At 42.1% G+C, this 24462-nt stretch overlaps 1 protein-coding gene across 7 annotated transcripts in view; it reads left to right on the top strand.

The window, feature by feature from the left end:
• adar (adenosine deaminase RNA specific) overlaps positions 1 to 24462 on the top strand; it is a 166390-nt gene that overhangs the window by 22647 nt on the left and 119281 nt on the right. For all 7 annotated transcript variants that reach the window (XM_051923243.1, XM_051923242.1, XM_051923244.1 and 4 more), the window contains exons 2-3: positions 18802 to 20488; positions 20579 to 20765. In XM_051923243.1, coding sequence (XP_051779203.1) covers positions 18906 to 20488; positions 20579 to 20765 — 1770 coding nt within the window. In that variant the 5' untranslated portion in view covers positions 18802 to 18905. The remainder of the gene's footprint in view (positions 1 to 18801; positions 20489 to 20578; positions 20766 to 24462) is intronic.

The raw sequence follows: 24462 nt of genomic DNA, 5'->3' as shown, positions 1-24462 counted from the left end.
TCCAGGATTTTAAATCACCTGTAGCTCGCAATCTATTTCACCTATTGACTTGAAATTTGGTACACATATACTACGTGACGTCTACTGTCCGCTTTCGGGGTGATGATTTTATTACTCTTTTTATCTTTATTTTATTTTATTGTAGAATCAACTCTCGGCAGCGCGCAGCTGGGCGGCCGTGTGCCGTTCTCATTCCCTACCACCTTCGCTAATCATTCTTGAGGCAGATTGAAGACTCAAGTGCCAGATTAAGTGAAAGGTTAAAGAAAACGTACGAAGTAATTGCAACACAAAAACTAATCTTAATCAGTTTTTAACGCGAAAAGATGCCGATGAAAGAGAAGCAGCGGGCCGCTAGGGTTGAGTAAAGAAGAGCTACTCAGGAAGCAGCAAGCGTATCAACCTTGTGAGAAAACTAATGCTAAATGTACAGAGAAAGAGGATGAATACTATGAATGCTCAAGTCAAGTGTATTCACTGCACGTTATCATGCAGTGCGCCATTACTGGTATTTTGATAAAAGAATTTGAACAACATATAAGAAGAGTATAAATTATTAAACAGTAAAACATTAACATTTAAGAAGTACAGTAATCCCTCGCTATATCGCGCTTCACTCTATCGCGGATTTTATATGTAAGCATATTTAAATATATATCGCAGATTTTTTGCTGGTTTGCGGATTTCTGCGGACAATGGGTCTTTTAATTTCTGGTACATGCTTCCTCAGTTGGTTTGCCCAGTTGATTTCATACAAGGGACGCTATTGGCAGATGGCTGAGAAGCTACCCAACCAGAGCGCGTATTATGTATTAAATAAAACTCCTCAAATATATTGTGAGCACGGGGGCTGTTCGCTCCCCTAGAGGATACGACCGCTCCTCAAAAAACGCTGAAAGATTACCTTCACATTGCTCTCTTCCTTGCTGGGCTTACATATGGCTGCTTTGTCAAGCGATATGCTTCCTGCACTGTGCTTCGCATACTTAAAAGATCAAACGGCACGTATTGATTTTTGATTGTTTGCTTTTCTCTCTCTCTTGTTCTGACATTCTCTGCTCCTGACGAAGGGGGTGTGAGCAGGGGCCTGTTTGCACCCCTAGACGATGCGGACACTCATCTAAAAATGCTGAAAGATTACCTTCACGTTGCTCCCTTCTTTGCAGCTGCCTTGTCAAGCGACATGCTTCCCGCACTGTGCTTCGCATACTTAAAAGTTCGAAGGGCACGTATTGATTTTTGATTGTTTGTTTTTCTCTCTCTCTCTCTCTCTCTCTCTCTCTCTCTCTCTCTCTCTCTCCCTCTCTCCCTCTGTCTCTCTGACATTCTCTGCTCCTGACGGGGGGGGTGTGAGCAGAGGGGCTGTTCGCACACTGGCCTAGAGGATACGGACGCTTCTCTAAAAAATGCTGAAAGACTACCTTTACATTGTACATCCTTGCAGCTGCTTTGTCCGGCGGTGCTTCGCATACTTAAAAGCCAAACAGCCCTATTGATTTTTGATTGTTTGCTTTTTTCTCTCTCTCTCTGACATTATCTGCTCCTGACGCGCACTCCTTTGAAGAGGAAGATATGTTTGCATTCTTTTAATTGTGAGACGGAACTGTCATCTCTGTCTTGTCATGGAGCACAGTTTAAACTTTTGAAAAAGAGACAAATGTTTATTTGCAGTGTTTGAATAAAGTTCTTGTCTCTCTACAGCCTCCTGTGTTTCTGTGCAAATCTGTGACCCAAGCATGACAATATAAAAATAACCATATAAACATATGGTTTCTACTTTGCGGATTTTCACCTTTCGTGGGGGGATCTGGAACGCAACCCCCGCGATAGAGGAGGGATTACTGTAAAGATACATTGAGTACAACTGCAGTGCTTTCGGGTAAACTACATTTTTTGTTTGCCCATTACGTGCATAAATGTATACATTTTTTGGTGTACCTACCCGAGAACACGCGACATATAACTGACCGTGGGAGAAGCATGGATTTTAAACACACGTTGACTTCATCTGTAATGTTTGACGAAAATCTCCTGCGAGTAAAACGACAGTACCTCCCATTATTTTGGTAGGATTTCTGAGATCTTGCATTGTTCGGTTCAAGGCTTCATAAGCTCTTTTATGTGCCGTGGTGCACTTATCCCAAACTATTATTTTTGAATGTTGCAAGACTTTTGCCTTTCTAGAGCCCTTGCGTATGTTGCAAATTGGGTTTTCGTCGTGAGTGAGGTTTAATGGTAATTGCAATGCCGAATGTGCTGTAAGGCCTCCATCTAATAATGTAGAAGTGATTCCCCATGACGCTACAGCCAGAGCTATGTCACCAATCGCTCTCTCGGCAAGAATCAGGTTTATTAAGAATGTTTTTCCTGTTCCTCTGTGGTCATTTCCTTTTCAAACGCGAAAAGAATTTTATATATATAGATTAGATTACCTATTTTATTTATTTGGAATTGACCAAAGAATTTAGTTGTGCATTTTGTTTGTGTTCTCCTGTAACACTCAAAGCTTTTGACTGGTCAGAATGAAAATTTTAGTTTTTTATATATACCTATTTTATTTATTTGAAATACAGTTGTATAATATTCTATAGTACATTTGTCATATTCAACTTCTGACAGAAAATAAATAATATTTAAACCAAAATTAACTTTATGATATCTTCACATCTCACTTAGGAGTAAAAAGGAACCTTTAATTTGTCAGAAACAGTGATTTGATTTATGTTGTGTGTAAAGTAAATAAATAAATTCTCATTGTGACATGCCACAGTTATAGCACCGGGACTGAACTGCTTGCACCTTGTCCATATTCTTCTTTAGGATGGGTCGGATTTTGGTAAATCTATCGTGTAATTGTGCGATACATTCTAGAATGTTGATGGAGGGGACAGCCCCTTCTTTTCATCCTTCTTTTAGGATGTAAAAAATACCCCGGGGTTGACGTCTGTACAGTAATTCAAAAGGGGAAAACCCTGTTGACGCTTGTGGTACCTCCCGTGAACAGTATGAGGGGGGAGTAACTGGGGGGGAGAATAACTGATTCCAGTTCCGAAAATCCTCGCTGACCACCTACCGTAGCATCTGCTTCAGGGTTTGATTGAAACGCTCCACTACACCGTCAGTTTGAGCATAATATACTTTGCAGTTAGTGCTTGATTTTAAGTAATTTGGCAACCTCCCAAATGTAAAAAGCATCCCCTGGTCGATTAGGACTTCTTTGGTGATGCCTGCGAGCGCAAACACCCCTACTAGTTCTCTTGTGATTGTTTTGGAATTGGCTGTTCTCATGGGAACAGCTTTGGGAAACCAAGTAGCATAATCCATGAGAACCAAGATGTACTTGTCTCCTCGAGCCGAGGGATGAAAGGTGTCCCACGATGTCCCCCCTACTCGTTCAAACGGAATGTCAGTAAAGGGAATGGGGATGAGAGGAGCACAGTCCTTCCTAGGAATCTGTCTTAGCTGACACTCTGGGCAGGATGTACAGAACTGACAGACCTCCTTGTTAATCCTCGGCCAATAAAAGCAGATCTTGATTTTGTCGAGTGTCTTATCAGCTCCTAAATGGATGCCTAGGATGTGTGTATGTGCTAGCTTACAAACTTTTTGCTAGAAGTTTATGGGACTAACAACAGTGACCTCACCTCCCCCTTGTGTTCTGCTACTCTATATAATAAGTCATTATTAATGACAAAGTGGGGTCCATAAGGCTTGGGAAAGTTTGTCCAAGTAGTACTTAAGAGAGTATAGTAACTCAGTCTGTTTGAACTCTGCTTTAAGATAGACAAGGGTTTTTATTTAATCAACAGAAGTTGGAACACTGGTGCAAATGATTTGCTTTAGATTGAAAGGCTCGATTTACTTTAACTGCTGCAGAACATCTGTGGGTTGTAATCTTATAGTTGTTCACTGAAGAATGCCCATTTGTAATATTATTTTACTGCTAACCTTTTCATCACTTTAGGTCATTAATTACATTTTTTTATTTTAACATTTTATTGAATTTAATAAAAGCAAGTAACATTCCATACAAGCAAGTCAAACTTGACAAAATTAACTTCAAATCAACCCCCACCCATGAGAAAGAGAGCTAGGCCTTCAGACAAAGTAAAACTTTTAAGAGTAGGAAAAAAGGGGGGGGGGGGGGGGGGGGGTCCTTTCCCCAATTTAAATGCTTATTTTAAAATTTTATTGATTAGATCCTGCCAGGTTTTAAAAAAAGTTTTGAACAGATCCTCTAAGAGAGAATTAGATTTTTTCCAATTTCAAATATAATATAAAGTCCGTTTCCCACTGACTTAAAGGAGGTAGGTTAGGATACTTCCAGTTGAACAAGGTAAATCTATGTGCCAATAGTGAAGTAAAGGCAATTAGTTTGTTTGTACTTCTCCACTTTAAGCCCATCTGAGAGTACCCCAAACACAGCTGTTAATGGATTTGGAGAGATTGTGATACTAAGGCTGTCTGAAAGGCATTTTAAAGATTTTGGTCCGGAATGATGTTAATTTGGTGCGTGCCCAGAACATATGGCCCAATGAGGCTCGAGCATAATTGCAACATTCACAGGTTGGATCTTGCCCTGGAAACATTTTGGACAATTTTAAACAAGACAGATGTGCTCAATAAAAGATTTTAAGTTGAATAATTGTATGCTTTGTGCATATGGAGCTAGAGTGAATTCTTTTTCTGAAATGTTGTGTAAGAAATCCTTTTCCCACTATACTCTGTGATCTTTAAAAAGAAAGGACTTTAAAGCGTTTTTATATATTACACAAATACTGTTTTGAGTCTTCAAGACTGATCATTATTCTTCCGGAATAGAAGTATGTGGGAGGTGAGGAAATTTGTTTAGCAAAGTTTCTAATTTGGAGGTAGTGAAAGAATTGTGTTGATGGAAAGTTAAATTTGGAGTGTAATTGTTCACAGGATGCAAAAACATTATCTACAGTATGTATAAATCTCTAACTGATTTAATCCCGTATGTTTTCCAAACATTAAAAAACTGTGTACGTTTGAGAGGGTTGAAAAAGGTGGTTATCGTGCAGAGGTGTGACAGATAAAAGCTTCACTGTGTTTAAGTACTTCCTGCATTAGTTCCATATTCTGAGTGAATGAAGCACAATTTGGTTGTTGGTATATTGGTGATAACTCGTATTTACTGGGGTACAAATCAAGGAATAAAAGAAAGTACTGCAGGATTTTAATTCTATTGTCGACCAAGCCTGTGTGTGTTCATCTGTTTGTGTCAATGTCCAATGTATGTAGCTTGTATATTTGTTGCCCAGTATAAAATTGAAAGTTAGGTAGAGCCATGCCACCTTCTGCCTTGGGTCTTTGTAGGGTCACCCTTCAGAAGTGTGGATATTTTGAATTCCAAATAATGAAGTTATGATTTAATTTAACGTCTTAAAAATGATTTTTAATGTATATGGGAATGCTTTGAAATAGAAAAAGAAGTTTAGGAAGGATATTCATCTTGACAATGTTAATTCTTCCAGCTAAAGTGAGATGAAGGATAGACCATCTATGCAAGTCTTACTTAAGTTTTTCCATGCAGACAAATTTATCAAATTTTGTTGATAATGATCATTACTATGAACACAGAGAGAATGCTAATCGGATCTTAGCTCAACAAATCCACAAACAGGAAGTTCGTAATGCAATACCAGTAATTATCAACACAGACGGAGACAAATTCATTGACCATAAAATTAATGCACACATTTAGAGATTCCTACAAGTTCTTATATTCTACTCAGTTTAAAGAAGACAAGACACAACCTAATGCGTTTTTGGATGCATTACAGATACCACAACTACTGTATATACTCTCAGTGCAGAGGAATTGGATAAACCTCAGGTACTCTCAGAATTACTAAATTTCTACCTCAAACTTTTCACCAAGCATTGATTACAGTCTTTCCTATGACAAATAAGGACTTTTTACAATGTGCATCATACAGACCAATCTCACTTCTGAATAATGATGTTAAGATAGTCACCAAAGTTCTAGGTAGAAGGATTGAGAAAGTGCTTCCTTCTGTAATATCACAAGACCAAACTGGATTTATTAAAGGCAGACACTTAGATTCCAATCTTCAACGTATGTTTAATGTAATGTATTTACCAACAAAGTCTAACACCCTGGCGATATTATCATCGTTGGATGAAGAAAAAGCATTTGATATGCTTAAATGGGACTACCTTTTCACTACATTGGATCAGACTACTGTATACCAGTCCAGAAGCTCAATTTGTATTAACAATATTATTTCAGACTACTTCAAACTAGAATGTGGTAATGGACAAGGATGTCCCTTTTACCACTGCTATTTGCAATCACCATTGAGCTACTGACAATTAATTTTCAAAATGCTTATGAGAAATGGGGGATTATCAGAGAAGGACCTGAACAGAAAATATCACTATATGCAGACAATATGGCACTATATATATCAGATCCATAAAATATTGTGCCTGCAGTACTAACAGCACTAGCAGTATTTCAAAAGATTTCTGGACTCAGAATTAATTTGAATATAAAGTGTGCTCTTTCCAGTGAACTCTCTAGCACACAATATTAGATTGGACACCTTGCCTTTTATCATCGCAAATCAGTTTAAATACTTAGGGTAAACATCACATGTAAACATAAAGCATTCATTGCATTTCAACTGATTAAATTTGAAGAAAAACTGGAAAAACTTAGGTCTGATTCTGTATATCCATCCATTTCCTTTGCCTGCTTATCCAATACAAAATCGTACTAAACACAAAGGAGGATTTAACAATGAAGTAGCAGCTCTTTTTCAGTCCATTGCATATGTATCAGCAATTTGTCATCACTAATTGAATATAGTTAGTAGTGCAAAAAACCAACAAATTCAGCAGTAAGTTAAATTAAAAGAAATAATGTGCCACTCTGTGAAATTGCTTATTACTAAAACCTTCAGGTTAAAGATCGCCCTAAATTCCACTGTTGATAAGTTTTGTTAATTGAAGCTATGATAATTATGCCACCATAATAATCATTGACAAGAAATGTCAAAGTGGTGTCCAAGGCATTGGATCATCATATGTGATAGATTAAAAATGAAAGTATTACGTAGTGGGAGTTTGTCTTATGAAGTGAGTCTTTACTCATCTTTACAATTATTCAGGTGACCAAAATTACTGTATTCATGTTTCACTGGTCTGCTTATACTGTATTTGACATTTTCAGACTGCTTCCCAATTAAAAGAAAAGAAAAACAACGAGAAAGCAACCAAAGCTCTTCTGAACAGAAAAAGTATGGTAAATGTTTCTGGCTTGCTACCAATTGCTTTGTGGCTTGCATTGTATGCTTCACCATTTATTTTTTTTATTAGTATTATTCAAAGTATTTTCCACCTGCAGCACAAATAGTGTACTGTATTGCTCAGAAAAGTCCTGAAAACAATAAGCTGGGTACCGGCTCCTTTTAGCTGTGTGGTGCATTAGGAGATAATCTGTCTTGATGTTAAGTAATAGTAAACCAGTGTGGGTGCAAAATACATACTTTTTATGGGTTATTATACATTTTAACCTCTTTTTTTGTTACCACAATCTATAATAATCATACTGTATGTTAAAAGATGCATACATTTGTCAGTTTACTTTTACTAACGTATAGTAAATACTGTTTCTTAGGTGCTACCAGTTTTAATTGCATAGTTAGAAGCTGTAATTTTGGCAGTGGTTCAGGATTTTGATACATTATTTATAGGGAACTTGAAAGGTGAGTGTTTTGTGCTGATATGGGAACATTTATACATCAATTTCATTCTCAAGTTTCAGTTTTTAGTATTCAGTAAAGTGTAGTGGTATTTAGGGTTGTGGCGATGTACAACTTGCTGAATATGATGTGTGTCTTAATTTTGGGTCCACAATACAGCATTTTTAAATGCATCTTTCTTCAGTGTGTTCCTAAATTGGAGATGCATGTCATCATGATTTGGGCTGTCCTAGCTTGAGCTTGATTTTGACATTGTCATTGCTGTCTTTGATTACTTACAGTATCTCACAAGAGTGAGTACACCCCTCACATTTTTCCATCCATCCATCCATTGTCTCCCGCTTATCCGAGGTCGGGTCGCGGGGGCAGCAGCTTGAGCAGAGATGCCCAGACTTCCCTCTCCCCGGCCACTTCTTCTAGCTTTTCCGGAAGAATCCCAAGGCGTTCCCAGGCCAGTCGAGAGACATAGTCCCTCCAGCGTGTCCTGGGTCTTCCCCGGGGCCTCCTCCCGGTTGGACGTGCCCGGAACATCTCACCAGGGAGGCGTCCAGGAGGCATCCTGATCAGATGCCCGAGCCACCTCATCTGACTCCTCTCGATGCGGAGGAGCAGTGGCTCTACTCTGAGCCCCTCCCGGATGACTGAGCTTCTCACCCTATCTTTAAGGGAAAGCCCAGACACCCTGCGGAGGAAACTCATTTCAGCCGCTTGTATTCGCGATCTCATTCTTTCGGTCACTACCCATAGCTCATGACCATAGGTGAGGGTAGGAACATAGATCGACTGGTAAATTGAGAGCTTCGCCTTGCGGCTCAGCTCCCTTTTTCACCACGACAGACCGATGCAGAGCCCGCATTACTGCGGATGCCGCACCGATCCGCCTGTCGATCTCGCGCTCCATTCTTCCCTCACTCGTGAACAAGACCCCGAGATACTTGAACTCCTCCACTTGGGCAGGATCTCGCCACCAACCCTGAGAGGGCACTCCACCCTTTTCCGGCTGAGGACCATGGTCTCGGATTTGGAGGTGCCGATTCTCATCCCAGCCGCTTCAACTCGGCTGCGAACCGATCCAGAGAGAGCTGAAGATCACGGCCTGATGAAGCAAACAGGACAACATCATCTGCAAAAAGCAGTGACCCAATCCTGAGCCCACCAAACCGGACCCCCTCAACGCCCTGGCTGCGCTTAGAAATTCTGTCCATAAAAGTTATGAACAGAATCGGTGACAAAGGGCAGCCCTGGCGGAGTCCAACTCTCACTGGAAACGGGTTCGACTTACTGCCGGCAATGCGGACCAGGCTCTGGCAACGATCGTACAGGGACCAAACAGCCCTTATCAGGGGGGCCGGTACCCCATACTCTCGGAGTACCCCCCACAGGATTCCCTGAGGGACACGGTTGAATGCCTTTTCCAAGTCCACAAAACACATGTAGACTGGTTGGGCAAACTCCCATGCACCCTCCAGGACCCTGCTAAGGGTATAGAGCTGGTCCACTGTTCCGCGACCAGGACGAAAACCACACTGTTCCTCCTGAATCCGAGGCTCGACTATCCGACGGACCCTCCTCTCCAGGACCCCTGAATAGACTTTTCCAGGGAGGCTGAGGAGTGTGATCCCTCTGTAGTTGGAACACACCCTCCGATCCCCCTTCTTAAAGAGGGGGACCACCACCCCGGTCTGCCAATCCAGAGGCACTGTCCCTGATGTCCATGCGATGTTGCAGAGGCGTGTCAGCCAAGACAGTCCTACAACATCCAGAGCCTTGAGGAACTCCGGGCGTATCTCATCCACCCCCGGGGCCCTGCCACCAAGGAGTTTTTTGACCACCTCGGTGACCTCAGTCCCAGAGATGGGGGAGCCCACCTCTGAGTCCCCCAGGCTCTGCTTCCTCATTGGAAGGCATGTTAATGGGATTGAGGAGGTCTTCGAAGTACTCCCCCCCACCGACCCACAACGTCCCGAGTCGAGGTCAGCAGTGCACCATCCCCACCATATACAGTGTTGACACTGCACTGCTTCCCCTTCCTGAGACGCCGGATGGTGGACCAGAATCTCCTCGAAGCCGTCCGAAAGTCATTCTCCATGGCCTCCCCAAACTCCTCCCATGCCCGAGTTTTTGCCTCAGCAACCACCAAAGCCGCATTCCGCTTGGCCTGCCGGTACCTATCAGCTGCCTCCAGGGTCCCACAGGACAAAAGGGTCCTGTAGGACTCCTTCTTCAGCTTGACGGCATCCTTCACCGCCGGTGTTCACCAACGGGTTCGGGGATTGCCGCCACGACAGGCACCGACCACCTTACGGCCACAGCTCCGGTCAGCTGCCTCAACAATAGAGGCACGGAACATGGCCCATTCAGACTCAATGTCCTCCACCTCCCTCGGGATGTGGTCGAAGTTCTGCCGGAGGTGGGAGTTGAAGCTACTTCTGACAGGGGGCTCTGCCAGACGTTCCCAGCAGACCCTCACAACACGTTTGGGCCTACCACGCCTGACCGGCATCCTCCCCCACCATCGAAGCCAACTCACCACCAGGTGGTGATCAGTTGACAGCTCCGCCCCTCTCTTCACCCGAGTGTCCAAGACATGTGGCTGCAAGTCCGACGACACGACCACCAAGTCGATCATCGAACTGAGGCCTAGGGTGTCCTGGTGCCAAGTGCACATATGAACACCCCTATGCTTGAACATGGTGTTCGTTATGGACAATCCGTGACGAGCACAGAAGTCCAATAACAAAACACCGCTCGGGTTCAGATCGGGGGGGCCATTCCTCTCAATCACGCCCTTCCAGGTCTCACTGTCATTGCCCACGTGAGCATTGAAGTCTCCCAGCAGAACGAGGGAGTCCCCAGAAGGTATGCCCTCTAGCACACCCTCCAGGGACTCCAAAAAGGGTGGGTACTCCGAACTGCTGTTCGGTGCATACGCACAAACAACAGTTAGGACCCGTCCCCCCACCCGAATTCGAAGGGAGGCCACCCTCTCGTCCACCGGGGTAAACCCCAATGTACAGGCTCCAAGTTGGGGGGCAATAAGTATACCCACACCTGCTCGGCGCCTCTCACCGGGGGCAACTCCAGAGTGGTACAGAGTCCAGCCCCTCTCAAGGAGATTGGTTCCAGAGTCCAAGCTGTGCGTCGAGGTGAGTCCGACTATATCTAGCCGGATATACCCCTCACATTTTTGTAAATATTATATCTTTTCATGGGACAACACTGAAGATAATGACACTTTGATACAATGTAAAGTAGTCAGTGTACAGCTTGTATAACAATGTAAATTTGCTGTCCCCTCAAAATAACTCAACACACAGCCGTTAATGTCTAAACTGCTGGCAACAAAAGTGAGTAGACCCCTAAGTGAAAAATGTCCAAATTGTGCCCAATTAGCCATTTTCCCTCCCCGGTGTCATGTGACTTGTTAGTGTTACAAGGTCTCAGGTGTGAATGGGGAACAGGTGTGTTAAATTTGGTGTTATCGCTCTCACACTCTCTCATACTTCCGGTACTAAAGTTTATGTAATGCTGGTGCGTTTTCATACTTGGTCCATTTGCTTTGTTCTGAATCATGGGATGATTTATTACTTTGTTTCAATTTCTAGTTGTTTTGGTTGTGTTTAATACTGCAGACTTTTGAGAGAACTTAACAATAAATAAACAATCTGTGGCCATGTTGTGAACTTTTTTCATGAGCAGAAACATATTTTCCAGGGAAAAAATATCCTGGAGGGTTGACAACAGTTGTATTTGCACACTGTTGTATTTTCTGTAATAATTTAATTCATTTACGAAACACAGCTGTGTAAACAAAACTCCTATTATTGAACAAGAGGTAGGCTACTTGAAAATTATGTGCTACTCCGCTACGAAAGGACACATTTGAAACAGGCAAGTTTACAAAAGAGAGCCAAGGACTTCAGTTTTATGACAATAGATGTTGCAGTTAATTTTCATTTAAATTTATGAGGATACACATCTACTTTCCAGTATCTACTATAAGAACATAACCTTAACTTAGATAATCTCAAAACACAGGTACTTTATACTGTCTTAACTATTGTATGTATTTGTTAACAATGTTCATTTTGGGTAGTTTGAATAACGTTTATTGCATATGTTAAAGTTAGTGTGTGCATTGAGAGGATGCTCCACCTCACCTTCGTGCACATTTTTTATAGTTCAAGATTAGGGGTTTGTTCGTCGATCTCAAAGGCACTGCTGTTCATTTCTTGCCACTTCTGTATGTATTTTGATCAACTCAATCACAAGTGAATTTACAACTGTTGTCTAATTGAAATGGTCAGCCTGAAACAGGTGCTTGACTTGCATTGATTGACCGGCAATCATGCGACTTGCAAATTGTGCGACATTTATTCCTACTGTATGTGCATTTTTATTTGTACATTTTGTATTGTTTTTAACAAGGAGGCTCCGCCCCCTGCTCGCTTCGCTCGCCTACCCCCGGCGTTTTGAACCCGTGCTCGCTGGGCAGCCATGTGTGAGGATGACGCACGTTTAATACGGAGTGTTCGCCCGTGTCACTCTGGGGCCCCCCACTGTTAATACGGAGCTCCGTCCGTACTATTATGCGGTGCATTGTGGACTACTGCGGACCCCGTAGTGTTTCCCGTTTCAGTTTGTATCTCGGTCAGTCGAGCTTTTGTTTTTGAAGCTTTTGAATTCCGGTCTTCATTATCTGTAACCTGCTGTCCATGTATTTGGCCCCCTCGTTTAACCTGTTTATGACATTTTACTTTGCTTTCTACTCTGTCTTTCATTTCTGATCTCGCTTTATTCTGCTTTTGTTTCAATGACACCTGGTCTGTGGTGAATATATTTTCCCTTTTTCGAGTAATAATTTTCATTTGTTTGCGATACTGTGATGTTTATCGTACTGTTAATAATGCATCACTGTAATGTGATTCAGCTACGCTGTATAGTTTGGACGTGTGAGGATGATGTATGTTTAATATGGAGCGTTCGCCCGTGTCACTCTGGGTCTCCCCACTGTTACTACGAAGCTCTTTCCGAACTATTATGCGGTGCATTGTGGAGCACTGCGGACTCTGTAGTGTTTCCCGTTTCACTTCGTATCTCGTTTAGTCGAGCTCTTTCTTTTTGGAGCAGTGCCTGCCTGGTCTGCGGCATTTCAGACGCACGTTGTAGGCGCCTGCGTTCATTAATTATATCCAGGCAGGCGCGTGTTTGTATCTCAGTCACTCGAGCCGTGTCGTGTTGAATCCGTGCCTGCTTTGCCTACGCAGTTTGAGACGCGCGTTGTAGGCGTCCACGTTCATTAGATCTGTCCACGCGGGCTCGGTGTCGAAGCTGTGTTAGTTGTTGAGCTGTTCGGTTTTGGAGCGGAGACAGTTTTGCTTCCGCGGTTTGAGACGTGTGTCCGTACCATCTCGGGTTTGATGTATGAACCTTTGTGGACTCCGTAGTGTGTCCCGTTTCACTCAGGGGCGGGGCGTTGACTCCTCTTGTTTTACTATGTCTCCTCCTGTGCCTTCACCACGCATTAGTGCCACTAACAATATGGCGTTGACGCTTGCGCCTTCCGTATTATGTTGGTTTTTACAATGCTGTGTAGGCGCCTTTGCCGTTTGTACTTTACCGCGCCTTCCGACGCACGATGTAGGCGCCTGTACCTTCCGGGTCTGCCTCCGCTGTGTGGTTTGGACGTTTAACTGTCGTTGTTTCTGCCTTTATATTCTGTATCTCGGTGTGCATGTGTTTCGTGCCTAGGTTTTTTTGAAGCTGTTGCATTCCAGTTTTCATCATCTGTAACCCGCTCTCCATGTGTTCGTCCCCGTTCTTTAATCCCTTTATAAAGTTTTACTTTGTTTCCTACTCTGTGTTTTATTTCTGACTTCGCTTTATCCTGCTTGCGGCATGTCTGACGGTTCGTAGTCTCTCTCGTTTTACTCTGGGGAGGGGGGCTTTGTTCTGTAACCTGCTCTCCATGTGTTTGTCCCTGTTCTTTAACCTCTTTATGACGTTTTACTTTGTTTCCTACTCTGACGGTTCGTAGTCTCTCCCGTTTTGCTCTGGTGCGGGGGGGGGGGGGGGGGGGGGGCTTTGTGTGGTGCCTGCGCACGTGCGTAGTCTCTCCCGTTTCACTCTGGGGGGGGGGGGGGGGGGGCTTTGTGTGGCCCTTGCGCGCTATGTCTTTTGCGTCCACGGGCAGGTCCCTGCGTCCATATCCGGTTTACCATTCTCGTTTAGTAATATGGATGCTCCATATTAATCCTTAACTTGTTTTGTTGTGAATGAGATTCCCTATTACCAGCAGCGGATGCTTAGTGTGATTACCACAGCATGCACAATTTCACCCATAATGCGTTATATTTCCTGAAAATAGATTGGTCTTGTGTCAAATTACATTCATATCTCATGCAAACAGCTCCAGGGTTCATTTGGTACTGCACTGAGTACACTACAATTTGACAGAAATTTTATTCTAATGTGAAGTTGTTTTCTTCTTTCGGCTGCACGCGTTAGGGATTGCCACAGTTGACCATCTTGCTCCATATCTTCCAGTCCTCTACATCTTGCTGTGTCACACCCATCACCTGCATGTCCTCTCTCACCACATCCATAAACCTTCACTTAGGCGTTCCTCTTTACCTCTTGCCTGACAGCTATATCTTTAACATGCTTTTCCCAATTTACCCAGCATCTCTCCTCTGCACATGTCCAAACCAGTGCAATTTCACCTCTCTGACTTTGTCTCCCAACATTCAGCCTGAGCTGACCCTCTAATGTATTAATTTCCAATGCAAATCTTAGCATCTTTAACTCTGCCCCTTCCAGCTCTGTCTCCTGCTTTCTGGTCAATGCCATCATCTCTAACCCATATAACAAAGCTGGTTTCACTAACATCCTATAGATCTTCCCTTTCACTCTTGCTGATAACTGTCTGTCACAAATTTCATCTTGACACTCTTTTACACCCATTCCACCCTGCCTGCACTCTCTTTTTCACCTCTCTTCCATAATCCCAGTTACTCTGTACTGTTGATCCCAAGTATTTAAACTCATCCACCTTCACCAGCTTTTCTCCCTGCATCGTCACCATTCCACTGACCATCCTCTCGTTCACACACATGTATTCTGTCTTGTTCCTACTGACCTTCATTCCTCTCCTCTCTAGAACATATCTCAACCTCTCCAGGGTCTCCTCAACCTGCTCCCTACTATCGCTACAGATCACAATGTCATCAGCAAACATCATAGTCCACGGGGACTCCTGTCTAATCTCATCTGTCAACCTGTCCATCACCATTGCAAATAAGAAAGGGGTCAGAGCTGATCCCTGATGTAATCCCACCTCCAACTTAAATGCATCTGTCACTCCTACCGCAAACTTCACCACTCTCACATTTCCCTCGTTCATATCCTGTACAGCTCTTACATACTTCTCTGCCACTCCCAACTTCCTCATACAATACCACAACTCCTCTCGAGGCACCCTGTCAATTGTTTTCTCCAGGTCCACAAAGACACAATGCAACTCCTTCTGGCCTTCTCTATAGTTCTTCATCAACACCCTCAGAGCAAACATTGCATCTATTGTGCTGTTTCTTGGCATGAAAACATACTGCTGCTCACTAATCATCACCTCACTTCTTAACCTAGCTTCCACTACTCTTTTCCATAACTTCATGCTGTGGCTCATCAATTTTATCCCCCTGTAGTTACTACAGCTCTGCACATCCCCCTTCTTAAAAATCGGTACTAGTACACTTACTCCAATCCTCAGGCATCCTCTTGCTTTCCAAGATTCCATTAAACAATCTGGTTAAAAACTCCACTGCCATCTCTCCTAAACACCTCCATACTCCCACATGAATGTTATCTAGACCAACAGCCTTTGCATTCTTCATCCTCTTCATAGCTTGCTAATCTGTTGCACTTCCTGATTCACTATCACCACATCACACAACCTTCTCTCTCTCTCTCTCTCTCTCTCTCTCTCTCTCTCTCTCTCTCTCTCTCTCTCTCTCTCTCTCTCTCATTCTCTTAATTCATCAGCCTCTGAAAATACTCTTTCCATCTACTCAACATACCCTCCTTTCTTGTCAGTATGTTTCCATCTTTATCCTTTATCACCCTAACCTGCTGCACATCTTTCCCAGCTCGGTCCCTCTGTCTAGCCAATCGGTACAGGTCCTTTTCTCCCTCCTTTGTGTCCAACCTCTCATACTACTCAACATACACCTTTTCTTTAGCCTTCGCCATCTCTTTCTTCACCTTGTGCATTATCTTCTTGTACTCTTGTCTACTTTCTGTATCTCTCTGACTATCCTACTTGTTCTTTGCCATCCTCTTCCTCTGTATACTTTCCTGTATTTCCTCATTCCACCACCAGGTTTCCTTTTCCTCCTTCCTCTGTCCAGTTATCATGCTAAGCACCCTAATTGCTGTCACCCTTGCTACTTCTGCTGTAGTTGCCCAGCGGTCTGGTAACTCTTCATTGCCACCCAGTGCCTATCTTACCTCCTCCCTAATCTCAACCTTGACGTTTTCCTTTTTCAACTTCCACCATTTGATCCTTGGCTCTGCCTTCACTCTCCTCCTCTTCTTAATCGCCAACATCATCCTACAGATCCTTTGCTGTCTAACTACACTTTTCCCTGCTACCACTTTATAGGCTTTAATCTCCTTCAGATTAACTCTTCAGCATAGGATATAATCTACCTGTGTGCATCTTCCTCCACCCTTGTACATCACCCTATGTTCCTCCCTCTTTTTAAAAAAATGTATTCACTACAGCCATGCCCATCCTTTTTGCAAAATCCACTATTATCTGACTTTCATTCCTCTCCTTGACACCATACCTACCCATCACCTCCTCATCTCCTCTGTTCCCTTCACCAATATGTCCATTGAATCCGCTCCAATCATTACTTTCTGTCCCTTGGGTACACTGTCCATCACTTCATCCAACTCATTCCAGAAATCTTCTCTCATCCATCGCACATCCAACATGCGGGGCATATGTACTAACAACATTCATCATCACACCTCCAATTTCCAGCTTCATAATCATTACTCTGTCTGACACTCTTTTTCACTTCCAAAACACTCTTGACATACTGTTCCTTCAGAATAACCCCTAGTCCATTTCTCCTCCCATCCACACCATGATAGAACAATTTGAATTCACCTTCAATCCACCTGGCCTTACTCACCTTCCATTTAGTCTTTTGTATGCACAATATATCAACTTTCCTTCTCTCCATCATATCGGCTAACTTTCTTCCCTTACCAGTTATACTGCCAACATTCAACGTTCCTACCCTCAGTTCCACTCTCTTTACCTTCCTCCTCTTCTCTTTCCTCTGGACACGTCTCCCCCCACTTCTTCTCCTACTTCAGCCAACAGCAGCCCAGTTTCCGCCAGCACCCTGGTGGCAGTCGTTGTTAACCTGGGACCCGACCAATCCGGTATGGAAATCTGCATTGTAGTCCGCATTGTGATCTGGCAAAATTTTAAACCGGATGCCCTTCCTGACATAACCCTGCCCATTTATCCAGGCTTGGGAATGGCACGAAGAAACACACTGGTCTGTGCATCCCCTGTGGCTGGGTATATGCTAATGTGAAGTAGAGATTTCAGATTATACCAAAGTTAGGGCTCGAATACTCCTATTAAAAATAGGTAAACATTCAAATATATTCAAACATAGTTTAAAAGTTCTTAGTGCTACTACATGTGCATTTGTATTTAATGTTCCTTTGTATGCTTCATTATTATTATTTTTGCTTTTTTCCTCTTGGCAGTTTGCATGGACACTCCTCCAAAAAAAAGGATTTTTTTTGTGCATAGAAAGTGACATGATCAAAGGGAAAGTGGAACCGGTACACTTCGCATGTCTTTAATGCATATTTGAAACCCATACAAAATTGGTCATGATTACTTAAACACATTAAGCATACTCTTTCTTTAATCCCCACACCCCACCCTCTTCTCTAGCCCCCTGCTCTTTTTGTGCCTTTCCATTGGTGTGAGTCTGTTCCCATTACAAAAAAGGAGCTTCTGAAAGTACTTAATGTTGCATTGTAATGGTCTTTAAGTATTTACTCCTTAATACATTTTTTAATTTTGTATATAACAACAACTTAAAATTCCCTCTGCTTAGTAAAAATCTAATACACAGCAAAATTTTAAAACATATCTCAAGAATTGTAGGTTATAATTTAAAAAAAAAAAAAAAAAAAAAAGCTTGTGGAGCAGCCCAGTTCGATAAGTTTGCAGAGTGGGGTGCCATTCTTCAAAGAATAATACCACAGGATTAACCTAAACAGGATTCTTTTCAAATCATAACAGATTGAGAAAAAAAATATAACACATGTAACCTTAATGTTTCATTTCACCTTTGTTTTAGGAGTTTTGTGTGAAGTCAGCAGTCTTCCAAAGACATGTGTTGGTTGAGGTTGCTAACTATGCTTCCATACCATTGAAAAACTATTTAAATTTGCAATTTTAAAGCCATTATAATAAAGAAAATCAGAAATATTGCAGTTCCCATTATTTTTAATGAGAATGGATTTGGAGAATGGAATTTTTGCTTCAATAAATACTTATTGGTCTTACAACAACCAGTCGGGGATATTTTGTTTAAGAGTGAAATGGAAGAAGATCAGGAACAAAATGATACTTTTAGGGTGTGAAGAAAGCTTTAGAATATGTATTAGTACACCTGTTAACGAAAAAGCAGTGCGAATAATAGTATGGAGAATTTTTGTAAAACTTTAGCAAAAAGGCATTTACGAGTAAAACAAAATTTAGTGTACTGCCAAAATTACTTTTCCAGCAGGAATCTTATAGTCTTAGACAATTGAACTGCTGTCCGAGCCAAACCCTGGCATGCTGCTTATTGGAAACACAAGGCCTTTGATACCAGGAAAGTACCAAAAAAAACAAATAATCTGTTTAGCTTCTGTAGAAATTCAGTGTGGCTAAGGGGATTAGTGTGCCTTTTTATTTGTGTGTTTGTAGATTGCTTAAATTATACTTAATTTATTTCTTTTGTAGGATTCTGCGAAGGAGAGATTGCAGTATCAAGAAAGAATTGTGGAAGTCTCTTTATATCCAGTGCAGACGCACGTCGGCACACATTCTGAAATCCTCCACACGCTATGAACAGAGGTGGTGGCCGTGCAAGAGCATCGTGCCCCTCTTCTAACAATAGGAATCGTAGCCATTTTCACGGCAATCATAGTCGAGGATACTTGAATCGTCAAAGCAACCTTTCTACAACTCGATTTGTTCCATTTAGTTCTACTCCAGATATTTTGCCTAACACTGATTTTCACAGACAGCAGGTCCAGTTTTTAACAGGGCAGAACAGTGAGGCTCCACAGTACAGGAGGCAGCCATTGCCGCCAGATGCATCAATACCTTTCCTTCAGCAAGAGCAACCTGTTCAGTTGCCAACAGAGAGACACCCTACCTTCATTCAAGACAGCACTAATTGTAGCTCATGGTTCTATCAACAGGCCTATCATTCTAGAAACCACTTTTCAAATAATTACCACAGTAAGACTCATAGAAACAGACCCTTCAACAAGAGGAGGCAGCAGTTATCAGTTAATTCCCTAACTAATCATTTTCATCAACTGACTATTAAAGAGGGAGACAACAATCAAGATATTTTGGGTATATTGGAAACTCTAGCACCAGGTGAAAACATTTCGGCCTTCACAATTGCCAGGCAATTAAAAATTGAAAAGAAAGTTGTCAATAGATTCCTCTACTCTCTTAGGAGTCAAGGTCGTGTCCAGAGTGAAGGAGATAAACCTCCACTTTGGAGTTTAGCCCCTTTAAAAGTAGAAGGTAGGGTAGAGCCTGCAGCTGTACAGTCAAGTGAAAACATAACATTGGATACTCATTGCTGTGCTGTTAGCACTCAAATTGAAGTATCTTCAGTGGTCTCCTCACAGAGTTTTGAAGAGGACAAAAGTAACGAAGAAGAAGAAGAAGAAGAGGAGGAAACTTGGGAGGAAGAGTCTGAAAACAGCAGCAGTAGTAGTGAAGAGACACAGACAGAAATTCTCAACATGTATGACATTAAAGAAAAAATATGTGAGTACCTGTTTAATGCAGGTAAATCTACTGCTCTCAGCATATCAAAGAACCTAGGGTTTAAAACAGCAAAGCAAGTAAACTCCACTCTCATTGAGCTGGAAAATCAGGGTGACTTAAATAGGGATCAGGCCAAGAGCAATACATGGGATCTTACTAACAAGAAGAGGGAACGTATGAACCGGCATAAAAAAGCTGCTGATGTGCATGGGCAACAAATTTCTGCAGTGGCCACAGGACAAGTTCATTTTGAGTCCTCTGACGTACTTGATTGCCAGTCCGCTATTGACAGTTCAACAGATGTGGGAAATGGGCAGCTTGTAGCGGAATCTTCTGGAATACCAGCTCTGGAGTTTAACACGAGTGCAAGCTCAACCTTGGCAACACCTCAAACAGCTGTTTGCAACAGCATGGAGGATGGTCAGTGGGCTTCTGATGATATTCCGCCATACCTGAATGCTATTACTGCAGATCCAGGATTCCCACGTAGCATGGTACAAGGAGGTGGGCCTCTGCAGAAACTTCTAGAGGTGCGCTGTAAAAACCCAGTTAGTGGACTTATTGAATATGCACAATATATGGGTCAAAATTGTGATTTTGTGCTGCTGAACCAGACTGGGCCTTCCCATGATCCCAGGTAAATTCTATTGTAACATACACTAATAATATGTTTGAATTTTTCTAAGTTTGGCATAGCTTTAGTTTCTCACTGTGTTGCATCATTCAGATTTCAGATGCAGGTACTGCTGGGTAATCGGAGATTTCCGGTAGCAGAAGCAAACAGCAAGAAGACTGCAAAGAAGGATGCAGCAGCAAGTGCTATGAAACTGCTTCTTAAGGAGGCAGAGGTCAGCAGTGAGTCATGTGATTTCTCAGATTCAGACAGTATGGAGCATGTCACAGGAGCCGATATAGTAAGTACCTACAACAGAACTTTAGGTTTTATATTTTCTGATTTAAATTTTTTCGTGCCGGTCCCAAGCCCGGATACATGGGGAGGGTTACATCAGGAAGGGCATCCAGTGTAAAATTTTGCCAAATCAATATGCGGACCAGATGATCAGCTGTGGTAACCCCTAACTGGAGCAGCCGAAAGAAGCAGAAGAAGAATTGATGCCTTAACGAGGGTATTTAATGGCTTATTCAGATTGCCTTTTTTGTTACTATCCTGAACATGCTTAAACTTTAAGCATAAAATGGTGGATTTAAACTAGCACTGGGATATATAAAGGATAAAAATGTTATCATAATATTTTTAAATCTCATTTGATTCTTATAATTGTTAATGATTATTACATTAATTTAATGGTGCTTAATTGTAAATTGGCATAGTTTTTTGAAACCAGAAGAACCCAAAAGGTTTACTGTGGTGTAATTTACAATACAAAATAAGGTATTATCAGATGTGAACATTGGTGAATAAAACTAGTGAAAAGTACAAGCAAAATAATAAAAAATAAAAATAAAATTATACATTTTAAAGACCTTTTGGCCATGTTTATATCGACCGATAGTTTTATGAAAAAAAGCAAGGCTTTTAACATACTTCAGGGCCTTCATTCCTGCTAGCTAGTTACACAACATGTACGATGTATTAGCCTTTCATGTGTTTGGCAGTGTGTGTGCTTTCACAATGTTCAAATGACTAAAATTTCTGTTAGCTACTTCTGGCTGTTTGCTTATTGACTGTAGAAGAAACCTGCATTCTCACAAAACCTTACTTAATTCTTTACAGCTTATGCAGGGGGAGCTTAGGGAATTAAAATAATTTGAATTATTTCTTTCTTTCTTTGCTCATTACATAAATCTTGCATTCCTCTAAAATACTGTTTGCTGTTTAGGGTGGTAATGAGAATGAGGATGCAGTACAGAAACTGTACCTGTACTTGACTAGTGAGAAGTTGTGCATTCCCAAAAGCAGCTTGAAAAAATGTTCCTAACATTGAAAAGACTCCTAAACTCACTATTTTAATTCCATTAAAATAAAATCACTCACATGACAGTAATTTTCAAATAGTTTTTAGTGAGAGAAGAAGCCAGCTGCCATTTTGTTGTTGCAATATCCTCTACATCATTCAAAATATCATGAATGGTAAAGACTATCCGTTATTACTAATTTTATGCATCACAAGTAAATGTATGTGGTTTGTGCATTCTTTAAGAGCATGATGATATGACTAATTGGTTGTGACTTGTAATTGTTTTAAGTTGTAATGCTTGGATGAGATTGAGGCTTGGATGTCAAGAACTTTCTTAAGCTGAACAGCACCAAAACTGAAGGTCTTTTAATTGGTACCCCCCATCAACTTCGTTCCTCTGTAAATTGTATTTCCTTTTCTGGCCATACCATTACTTTCTCCCCTTCTTTTACTAATTTGGGTGTCAAATTAGACTCCCATTTGTCATTTGATACACATGTCCATCACCTCATTAAAATTGCATTCCTTCATCTTCGAAACATAGCCAAACTCCGTTCCTGCCTTTCCCTTTGTGATGCTGAAAAGCTGGTTCATGCCTTTGTCTGCTTCAGGCTCGACTATTGTAATGTACTCCTCATCGGGATCTCCAGCAAAAGCCTTCAAAAGCTCCAACAAATACAAAACAGTGCTGCAAGGATCCTAATGAGGGTGCGGAAATATGAACATATTTCACCAATCCTTCGGTCACTTTATTGGCTCCCTATTCACCTCCATATTGAATACAAACTTTGTTTGCTCACTCACCAGTGTATCCATGGAAATGCTCCACAATACCTTAAGGAACTTCTTGTATTACAATCCACTACAAGAAACCTTCGTCTTCCAAATACCTATCGCCTTTGCCCCCTTATGACCAAACTTCGTACAATGCGTGACTGAGCCTTTGCAGTTGCTGCTCCACGGCTCTGGAATGCCCTAGCAGAGAATCTGAGAACACAGCAGATTGTGGGCTGTTTTAAAAAACAGTTAGACTTTTCAATTTAGGAAAGCATATTAACAAAATTGCTTCTAATTATTGTTTTATCTTTGGTTTTTATCTTGTTGTGCCTTTGTTTAAATTTTTTTTTTATGTAGCACTTTGTGGTTTACTACAAATGTAAAGTGCCTTATAAATAAAATGAATTATTATTATTAATGTTTTGCATTTGAAGGTCAGGTCAGGTCAGATTGGGGAGCGTGGACTGGTGCAGTTTGTTGCCGCACCCACAACATGATGAAATGTGTCGGGATCCCGGTTGGCAACCCCCCAAGCAGAAATATGGTTCAATTGCACCCTCCGGAACTGACCATGTATCTGCAGCAGCCAAGTGTTACGCGTGCATCCCCTTGGGCTGGTCCAGCTGCTCAGGTCCTCAACATAGAGGATCCTGCAAGCCGGATCAACCTTGGGGAATCGTGCCACATGGCCGTAGTGACGCTCAAGAGGTTATTAAAGGCCTGGATCTTGGTTTTTATCCAGAACACTCACAATCCCAGTCACTGAGACTCCTCGCTCAGTCTCTCGAGAGTCCTGATCAGAGCCTCCATTGACTTTGTGAAGATCACAGCATCGTTGGCAAAGTCAAGATAAGTGAATGTTTCTTCACCAACAGATGCCCTACAGCTGCTGGACCCCACAATCCTGCCCAACACCAGTCCATGCAAGCAATGAACAGAGTTGGAGCAATAACACGCCCCTGATGAACCCCAGAATCAACTGGGGAAAAATCGCAGAAGTTCTGCCTCCACTCTGCACAGAACTCTCAGTACCATTGTACAGACAGTCCATAATATCCAGCAACTTTGTGGGGATCCCGTGAAACCTCAGGATGTCCAACAGGGCAGCTTGATCAACTGAGTCGAACCCAAAGGCTGCAAAGACACTTTGCCATTATTTGCGTTTGTGATCAAAATAAGAATCCTCAGTGCCAGGATGCGGTCAATGGTTGACTTTTTAGGTGTAAAACCAGAGTGGTCTGGTTACTGGCAGGTGAGCTAGTGATCACGGATCCTGTTGAAGATGACACTGGCAAGGATCTTATCCAGCACCAAAAGCAGTGTTATCCACCTGTAGCAGTCACAATCCAGGTACCCTTTCCAGATAAGTACAACAAGTGTTGTTTTCCTGTCAGTTGAGTTGATGCCCATCTCCCAGTTTGAAGGAAAGATTGCTTGTAACACCAGGAGGACAGCTTTATCACCAGCCTAGAGAATTTCAACCCTATACAACAGGTCTGTACAGCCTTTCCTACCCTCAAATGGTTCACTACTTGTGCAATCTCAGTGAGATTGGGTGGTTCACAGCTAATAGAAGGATCATTCACAAGAACTGAGGATCCAGAGACGTCCAACATCCTAGCCGGATGCATTTGAATGAAGGAATTAAAAATAATTGCAAAATTAATCACCTTTTAACTCGACCCAATACATAGCCCAGATTAAAGAAACAAGGCTTTCATATTCACCCTCTAAATGTAACAGACATGGCTACAGCTGATCCATTTTCTAACCGGCTTATCCACTTCAGTGTCACAGGAAATATTTCCCTATTCCAGATGTGCTAGGTGTGAAGTGGAACCAGCCTTGGATAGGCATTACTGCTGCACAAATCCACACTTAACTAATTTGGGGCCAGTTTTCAATTAATCTAACC

This window comes from Erpetoichthys calabaricus, chromosome 2, assembly GCF_900747795.2.
Source record: "Erpetoichthys calabaricus chromosome 2, fErpCal1.3, whole genome shotgun sequence".
NCBI lineage: Eukaryota > Metazoa > Chordata > Cladistia > Polypteriformes > Polypteridae > Erpetoichthys > Erpetoichthys calabaricus.
The sequence above is the reverse complement of the archived record's forward strand: the minus strand, read 5'-3'. Positions and strand labels throughout refer to the sequence as shown.